Below are 9,468 nucleotides of genomic sequence, written 5' to 3' on the forward strand. Positions count from 1 at the left end.
CCCTCGGCACCGACACATGGACGTTACCACTCTAACTCCCAGTTGCAAAACAGACTTTTTCAGCTCCTTGGATGTTTTGTTGCACGGAACTACATGGGCCCTTCTTGATAGAAGGCTGGGGGGCACTGGGAGAGCACTGAGAAAAGTCTCTACATGTTGTAAAGGTTCTTATCAAGAGGATGTTGATCTGTGGAACTCCTTGCTAGAGGATGTTGTGACAGCCAAGAATATAGCAGAGTTCAAAAAAGAGCTAGATACATTCATGGGGGTTAGGTCCATCAATGGCTATTTGCGAGGTTGGGCAGGACCAGTGTCCCCAGCCTCTGCCAGAAGATGCGAATGCGTGGCAGGGGATGGATCATTTGATGATTCCCTGTCCTGTTCGTTCCCTCTGGTGTACCTGACACTGGCAGCTGTATGACTAGAGGACACCGGGCTAGGTGGCCCTTTGTTCTGAGCCAGCGTGGCCCAGGGAGGCTGTGGAACCCCCGTCACTGGAGAGATGTGAGGCCGGGCTGGGCTCAGGGCTGACGGGATCGGTTTCACTGGCCCTGCCTCAGCGCCGGGGCTGGACGATACGACCCGGCGAGGCCCTTGGAGCCTGATGTCTCTCTGCAGCGCTGAGCACTGATCTGCTGAGGGGGCCGGGCCTGTTTCTTGCCCCTCGCCATGGAAAGGAATCCCTTCTCCTTGCCCTGTCGCTAGGCGCTCTTCAGCCTCCCCGCCCAGCCCCTCTCCTGGGCTCGCCTCCCCTCACAGCTCAAAGGCCAGGCCTCCACGTTGGGTTTGCTTTTACTTGGCCAGTGGAGCCATTGGGGGCAGGGTGAGACAGGGGAGCCCCTCCCCTGTCAGGGATGCGCAGGCCAATGGTATAAACATCCCCCCGTCTGCACCCCGATCAATGTGACCAGGCCCAACCCCTGAGCAAACGGCACCCGGCAAGTAGCATCTTCAGTGCCCCCCCCCCCCTTTGGAATCCCTTCTTTGTATTGCCCCTGTCTCGTGCTTGGACGTACTCACATTGAAAGCGTGCCTTTGCACGAGGAGCTGTACAGCTGTGTTGCTCTGGGTCATAGGACAGCAAATAAAAACCCTGTTTCCTCAAAGCTTCTCGAAACTATTTCAGTTGAAGAAGGACCGAATTGTCCCAGCAGACCCAGGGAAGTGCGCCCAGTGTCTGTGCTGCTTCTCGGTGGAGGGAGGGACCTCAGCTCGGGGCCTTGGCTGGTCTGTGGCCTGTTTCTGTTTATTTGACTCTGCAACGTGCTGTCCTTTGAGTGCCACAGCCGCCCAATTCCAATGTTTCAGGGAATCTTCTTGCCGCCCACAGGACCAGCCCTGTGGCTTTTGGTTCCATCAATAAAATATCAAGGGAGCCAAGCAGAACACAAGGAGGGGTCCTCGGTGTCTGGTTAGCTGCAGCAAAAGCTTTAACCTCCTCCTCCCCCCCCGCCCCACACACAGATGTGGGTCTACATCAGTGTTTCCTAAACTTTTTAAGACTGAGGAACATGAAACAATTTTTTTTATGAGGAATACCAAGGATGTTTTGACGACCAAAAAAAAAGGGGGAGGGGGGGAAGGGTCCAGCGGACAGTTATTGAGGAAAAAAAGTCGCCTGTCCCTTTAAGAGCGGCCATTTTTAATTCTGTATTTCTCCGCGGCACACCTCCGACTGCCTTGCGGAACACGGTTTAAGAAGCACTGGTATAGATCGAAGTCACAGTTGGTGGGAGCCACGTACATTTCCCGGCATAACGACCACCCCGTCTCAGCTTTGGCCTCCAAATCAATTTACAAGGTCGTCCATTCAGATGACTTCTCTGGCAGAGTGAGGAATGGGGAGATGGGGTGTCCTCTAAGAGAGGTGGAGATGGGGTGTTGTAACCGAACGGGCCGTGTCTGGACACAGCTGAGGGCGTCCGCTCCGGGCAAATTGCTCACATTCGGGGCTCCTTATAGCCCCCCGACTGGTGACCTCTCCAAACAGGCTACAAACCAGTCCCACAGAGCGCTTCAGCAGCCTGCCTGAAGCCTCACGAGCAAACCTCCTCCGACACCCCAGCAATATCCGTGCCCCAGATGGCCCCGGGCCTCATACACCGGTAGGGGGGTCCTAGCACCCAATCCCACCTACCCCAAACAAGTTCTGTCCGGTTCCGAGAAACCAGCCACAGATCCCTGGTCAATTTACCCACTGGACCTTACCCACAAATCATGCTGGGCCAATCGTTTAGCATCTAACAACTAAAGGTTTATTACCACAAGAAAGAAAAGCACGAGAGTGAGGTTGTTAAAGAATCATACATTACATGCACCGAATCTCTCAGTTCTCGATGCAGGCTCTAGCAGAGATGTTACTGCTGCCGGTTAAAAGTTCTTGTTGCGCATCCGAGAATCAGGATGGGTCTTCAGTTCTTCCTGGTTCTTCGATCCCTGCACTGCTGCCTCTGGGATGAAGTGCTGAGCTCAAGACCAAGATGGAGTCGACCTCATGGCCTCTTTATACCTCCTTCCTGGCCTTTCCTTGGCTCCAGGAGATCACCTGGTCCTCAGCCTGTGACGGACCGGGCCGTGTCTGGGCACAGCTTAGGGCGTCCGCTCAGGGCGAATTGCTCAAATCCGGGGCTCCTTACAGCCCCCAGACTGGTGACCTCTCCACACAGGCTACAAACCAGTCCCACAGAGCGCTTCAGCAGCCTGTCTGAAGCCTCATGAGCAAAACCCCTCCGACACCCCAGCAATATCCATGCCCCAGATGGCCCCGGGCCTATACACAGGTGGGGGGTCCTAGCACCCAATCCCACCTACCCCGAACAAGTCCTGTCCGGTTCCAAGAAACCAGCCACAGATCCCTGGTCAATTTACCCTATGGACCTTACCCACAAGTCACGCTGGGCCAATCCTTTAGAATCTATGGTCTAAAGGTTTATTATTACAATAAAGAAAAGCATGAGAGTAAGGTTGTTAAAGATTAGTACGTTACATGCACCGAATCTCCCAGTCCTCGATGCAGGCTCTAGCAGAGATGTTGCAGCTGCTGGTTTAAAAGTTCTTGTTGCACATCCTATCATCATGATGGGTTCACAGGTCTTCCAGGCTCTTCGATCCCTGCAATGCTGCCTCTGGGATGAAGTGCTTAGCTGAGAACAAAATGGCATCGACCACATAGCCTCTTTATACCTCCTTCCTGGCCTCTTCTTGTATGCAGCAAGTCACCTGGTCAGCGGTCAATCTCTATGTTCCCTGCTGGCTGCTCTCAGGTGACAGCCCCCATTCTTTGGGTGTGTCCTTGGCCCATCAAGTGCCATTGTCCTACAGGGCCTGGCTACTCAGCCTGTCCATAGCCATGCTTAACCACATTCAGAGAAATATTCAGCTTCCACACAGATTACAGATTCCTACCTACACACACAGACATTATACACTCACATAAATAGCGTACATAAGATCAACAAACAATAAGCTCCCATTCAATACCCCCACATGGCTCCCTTTTATACCAATTTCTGGGACCAACACCCCCACCTAGGGGTGCAGCAGCGATCTGGCTGCTTCCCTCCAATTCGGTAATGTGACACAGCCTCTCTCTGCTGGCAGCTCTTAGGTGTCCACCCTCATGCTTTAGGTGCGTCCTTGGCCCATTGAGTGCCATTCTCCCACAGGGCCTCACTAATTAGCATGTCCATAGGCTGGGTTCTGCCCAATGCTCAACCATATGCAGAGAAATATTCAGCTTCCTCACACATTACAGATTCCTACCTACACACACAGATATTATACACTCACATAAATAGCGTACACAGGAGCAGCAGACAGTAAGCTCCCATTCAACACCCCACATGGCCCCCTTTTATACCATTTTTTGGGGCCAGCACCACCACCTATGGGTGCAGCCATGATCCGGCTGCTTCCCTCAAATTCGGTCACATGACAGGTGTCCTCTAAGAGAGGTACACAAGGAGCTTGAGGGGTGAGCAGGAAGGATGCCCGGAGGCTTTGCTGTGTGAAAGGGGCTCCCTTTGCAGATGTGACAAAGTGTGTGGTCTCTCAGCATTTTGGACACAGCTATTGGTCATTTATTGAGATAGGCCTGTATCCCCATTCTATTGGGCATTGAGCAAACAAACCCCAAAAGGGTCCCCAGAGCAAAACGAGAATCAATTTACAGGTCACGGCCATGACGAGCCAGTCACGGTTCACAGATACTGGAATCCACAGTCCCTGCTCAAAACTCGCATTGACTTGGATTTCCCAAAATAGGAGAGAAAAGGAAAGCTATAAAAAAAGGAGATAATGGAGTCGGTGGCAGGCCACTGGCCACGCAGGGTTTTAATTGTTCAGCTGTATTATCACTAGAGCATTTGGAATGTTTTCTGGAAAGATCTAACCTTCGTCCAACACTGAAACCTCATTCAAAACATCGTATCTGACAGGATTCTCTAGGTCACATGAAGTCTCCAGAGAAAACTCGGAGGATCCCCTTGCGAATCTCCTTTGTTTTCACACTGTAAACAATGAGGTTTAACACAGGCGGGACAAAGAGGTAGATATAGGGCGTAAGAATATGGATCAGTCTAGGGACATTTTTCCCAAACCTGTGCAAAACGGAGACACCGAATGTGGGGACATAGAAGAGTAGGATGACGCAGATGTGGGAGATGCAGGTGTTCAGGGCCGTGAGGCGCTGCTTCTGGGATGCAACATTTAAAACAGTCTTCAGAATCTTAATGTAAGAGAGGGTGATGAACAGCGAGTCCAAGCCGTATGTGACAACAATGGCAAACAATCCATAGATGTTATTGATAGTGGTGTCTGCACATGCCAACCTCATCATGTCTGGGTGCAAGCAGTAGGCATGGGAGAGGATGTTGCTTTTGCAGACTGGCAGACGTTTAATCAGAAAGGGGAAAGGGAAGTTTATACCGGTACCTTTCATCACAGCGGCCAGCCCGATTCTCACGATCCTGGGGTGGGTCAAGATGGTTGCGTAGCGCAGCGGGTTACAGATGGCCACCAAGCGATCGAACGCCATGGCCACTAAAATCCTCGACTCCATGAAGGAAAAGGAGTGAATGAAAAACATCTGGGCCAGGCAGGCGTCGAAAGCGATGTCTGTGAAATGGAAGAGGAAGGTGCCGAGCACGGTGGGCAGGGTTGACAGAGACATCCCGAGGTCGTTGACTGCCAACATGCAAAGGAACAGATACATGGGCTGGTGGAGACGCCGGTCTGCCCAGACAATGCAGAGAACAAGGCAATTCCCCACCACGGCAGTGACGTATAACACAACGAAGGGGATGGCGATCCAGTGGTAAGCCGCCTCCTGGCCTGGGAACCCGGTCAGCTGGAATGTCGCAGGCTGGAAGCTGGTGCTATTGAAACCCACCATGCTGAGCAGTCGCTGTCCCGGCCAGCTCCCAACCCCTGTGTCAATGCAAAATGAACCTGTGAGTTCCCCTGGGACCAGGGGACCAGGAAGGGACCTGTCGTTCCACACTGACTTGCCAAATCCTAATACAGAAGAGCCCTCTCCTGCCAGCCTGGGGCTGTTCTCGCCAGGGAAATTGGTGCGGATTCGTTTGGAATGGGGCCGGAGGAGCGAGGCTCTTAGAGTGCGGGTTCTACCCTCCTTCGTGGAAAGGGAGGCAGGAGATTCTGCCCCTACCGCTTTGCTGCCCACAGCTGAGGAACGTGCTTCAGAAAAGTGTCAAACAGGAGACCCGAGCCAAAGCGAGCCTTTGTGTCTAATCCCTATATAAAAGAAGATAATACAATCAATATTCGGACACCTTGTGGCAAGTCACTTATGGGACACTGTTAAACTTAACATGGTAATGTCTAGTCTTAGGATCATAGAACCATAGAGCTGGAAGAGACCTCAGAAGGTCAAGTCCAGCCCCCTGCTCTAGGCAGGACCAATCCCAACTAAATCAACCCAGCCAGGGCTTTGTCAAGCTGAGACTTAAACACCTCTAGGGATGGAGACTCCACTACTTCCCTAGGGAACCCAGCCCAGCGCTTCCCCACCCGCCTAGGGAAATAATTTTTCCTAATATCCAACCTGGACCTCTCCCACCACAACTTGAGACCATTGCTCCTTGTTCTGCCATCTGTCACTACTGAGAACAGCCTCTCTCCAGCCTCTGTGGAACCGCCCTTCAGGAAGTTGAAGGCTGCTATCAAATCCCCCCCTCACTCTTTGCTTCTGCAGACTAAACAGACCCAAGTCCCTCAGCCTCCCCTCGTAGGTCATATGCTCCAGCCCCCTAATCATTTTGGTTGCCCTCCGCTGGACCCTCTCCAATGCGTCCACATCCTTTTTGTAGTGGGGGGCCCAGAACTGGACACAATACTCCAGATGTGGCCTCACCAAAGCCGAATAAAGGGGAATAATGACATCTCTGCATCTGCTGGCAATGCTCCTCTTAATGCAACCTAATATGCCATTAGCCTTATTGGCTACAAGGGCAACTGTCTTACTTTGTTACTAACTCTGTAGAGAGAAAGAAACCCCTACCTGGGCTCTGTCAGCTCTGGAAGGGGCGTGGGGTCCAGTGGGGTACAGCAGAGGACAAATACATTTCAGTTCTATATAAGAACATCGGCTTGGCCAGGTTGGTTAGAACAAAGGTCCTTCTAGCCCTGGATCCCATCTGCCAACACTGGCCAATGCCAGGTGCTGCAGAAGGAATAATCTGAAGAGGCAACCATCATGCTCCATCCCCAATCAGCTATTTTGTTTGTGTGAGATCTTCTCCCTATAAATGTAATTGGGCCAGCTTCTTGTGAAGGAGTAAATATCACTTCTTTATTCTATTTTTCCACGCCATTCATGATCTTCTACTCCTCTAACATATTCCCCACCTTTTAGTCATTTGTTTTCCAAGCTAAAAAGTCTCAGTCTTGTGATGGTTAAAAACCCTAATCATTTCTGCAACTCTCTCTGTACCTTTTCCAAATCCAGTAGCTCTGTTTTTAGATGGGGTGACCAGATCTGCATACAATATTCAAGATGTGGACATACACTATTCCTTTCCTAGTGATTCCCAATATTCTGTGAGCTTTTTAATTTGTAGATTGTCACTGCACTTTGAACTGGTCTTTTCAGGGAACTCTCCCGAACGATTCCAAGATCTCTTTCTTAAGTGGAAACAGCGATTTTAGACTCCATCATTTTTGCATGTATAGTTAGGATTATATTTTTCCATGTGCATTACTTTGCACTTAGCAACACCCTTGTTGTCTGCCCTTGTGTTGTCTAATAACCCAGTTTTGTGAGATCCCTTTGTAACTCTTGGCAGTCAGTTTTGGAACAGTTGCTGTTTACCCCTATTTCAAAAACATTAAAAATTACATAGAAAAGTGAGATGACTTAGAAAAGTTCGATGTCTTCAAGTCACTGGAGCCTGATGAAATGCATCCTAGAATACTCAAGGGGTATGTCTAGACTACAGGGTTTTGTCGACAGAAGTTTTGTCAACAGATACCTGTTGACAAATCTTCTGTCGACAAAGAGCGTCTAGAATACATCTAGTTCTGTCGACAAAGCAAGCCACTTTGTCGACAAAACCCTGTAGTCTAGACACACACAAGGAGCTGATAGAGGAGGTATCATCTTTAAAAAAGCACGGAAGACGGGAGAGATTCCAGAAGACTGGAAAAGGGCAAGTCTAGTGCTCATGTATTAAAAGGGAAATAACAACAACCCAGGAAACTACAGACCAGTCAGTTTAAACTCTGAGCCAGGGAAGATAATGGAGCAAGTAATTAAGGAATTCATCTGCAAACAACTGGAAGAAAATAAGGTGAAAGGTAACAGCCATCATGGACCTGTAAAGATCAAATCCTGTCAAACCAATTGGATAGCTTTCTTTGATAGGGTAACAAGTCTTGTAGATGAGGGATGTAACCCCCCTTTTCCCTTGCTCGGGAACAGGTCACACTCACAGGTGTGCCTGGGCATCTGATGTTTTTAACATAAGGAGATCCTGAGTACCCCAGCGGTGGTGGTGTTAGTTGGGGATTCCCTGTCCACCCCCTTGCTGCAGTCCCTTGCACCTAAAGAATATGCAATGTCGGCCCTTTTCACACTTCATGGTATGCCTTGGGAGCCTCCCAGAATAGAATGATTCCAGCAATAATCCGACTCTAACTCCAAGACAACAATTATAAATAATATGCATCTCATTGATTATATTAGAATTCACACACTTTTACTTACCAATGTAAAGAAACAGGGCTGAACAGATTAAAAGTGAATAAAATCAATTAACAAAGTACAGAGAAAGAAAGGGAACGTATCTATCCGTATTTACCCTGCCACCATTTATCCCACCCCACAGTGTGCCCTGCTCTGGGTTCAGAGTCCCAGAACCTTGCTGGTGTGGGCGCGCTTGCAGGTCTGCAGCTGGAGCGGAGACATCCCTGGGCGAGTTCTGTGTGTGTCAGTCCAGGCAGGCAGCCAGCTGCAAACTCCCGCAGCCAATGGTGCTGGGTCCTGCCGTGAGGCGGACTGGAGTCGATGACCCCTCGCGGTCTGTTCCAGTTCTAGGATTCTAGGATAACCTTGATGAGAAATGGTCCAAATCCAGATCCCTGCAGCACAACACACATTCCTACACATTGTGTCCCTTTCTCTATTCCGTGGTGTACCCGGCAGTGTTTTCATGATGTTCTAACGATCTTTTGATTAACGACTTCCCAGCCTTTGGCGATTCTTAATCACCCGCCTCCCGCTTTTATCACAAACTCCCTGCCCCAAAGGCAAAGCTGCAAGCAGCTCAAACTCTGTTGCATTTAAGAACTGCCCCTGGAGTCAGGATATGGGCTTTAAGCAGACCCCAAGTGGGAAATCCAGGGGCTCAATCTTTCAAGGGGGGGCTGCTGCCCTTTAGTCCCCCATAAATGGCTCTGTTGCCTGGGAGATAGCTCTTCCTGCGAGTGCTGGCCAGGGACAGGCCCAGCTCCTAATGTGGGAACCCAAAGGAGCCAGAGTGAAGTCAGGGGAGAAGCCAGTGGCAGGAGGTGGAGATGAGAAGGAAGAAACTTGTGTGGAATTGTGCTGGCCTGTGTGTTTGTTTGTGAGTCTGTGTCAAAAAGGCAAATAGGATGCTAGGAATTATTAAGAAAGGGATAGAAAATAAGACCCAGAATATCTTACTGCCCCTGTATAAAACTATGGAACGCCGACATCTTGAATACTGTGTACAGATGTGGTCTCCTCACCTCAAAAATGATATTTTGGCCTTGGAAAGGGTTCAGAAAAGGGCAACTAAAATGATTAGGGGTTTGGAACAGGTCCCATATGAGGAGAGGTTAAAGTGACTGGGACTTTTCAGTTTAGAAAAGAGGAGACTGAGGGGGGATATGATAGAGGTCTATAAAATCATGAGTGGTGTGGAATGGGCCGATAAAGAAAAGTTATTTATTAGTTCCCATAATAGAACTAGTGGACACCAAATGAAA

General features: G+C 49.8%; 1 protein-coding gene across 1 annotated transcript; it reads right to left on the minus strand.

Annotated features, from left to right (window-relative positions):
* Window positions 1–4,447: 4,447 nt before the first annotated feature.
* On the minus strand, window positions 4,448–5,392 carry LOC102445564 (olfactory receptor 51I1-like). The gene has a single exon (XM_006122361.3). It carries the CDS (start codon window positions 5,390–5,392, stop codon window positions 4,448–4,450), a length of 945 nt encoding a protein of 314 aa, XP_006122423.3.
* Window positions 5,393–9,468: the final 4,076 nt, after the last annotated feature.

The sequence above is a fragment of the Pelodiscus sinensis genome, chromosome 1 (assembly GCF_052426305.1).
Source record: "Pelodiscus sinensis isolate ZL-2025 chromosome 1, ASM5242630v1, whole genome shotgun sequence".
In the NCBI taxonomy this organism is placed as follows: domain Eukaryota; kingdom Metazoa; phylum Chordata; order Testudines; family Trionychidae; genus Pelodiscus; species Pelodiscus sinensis.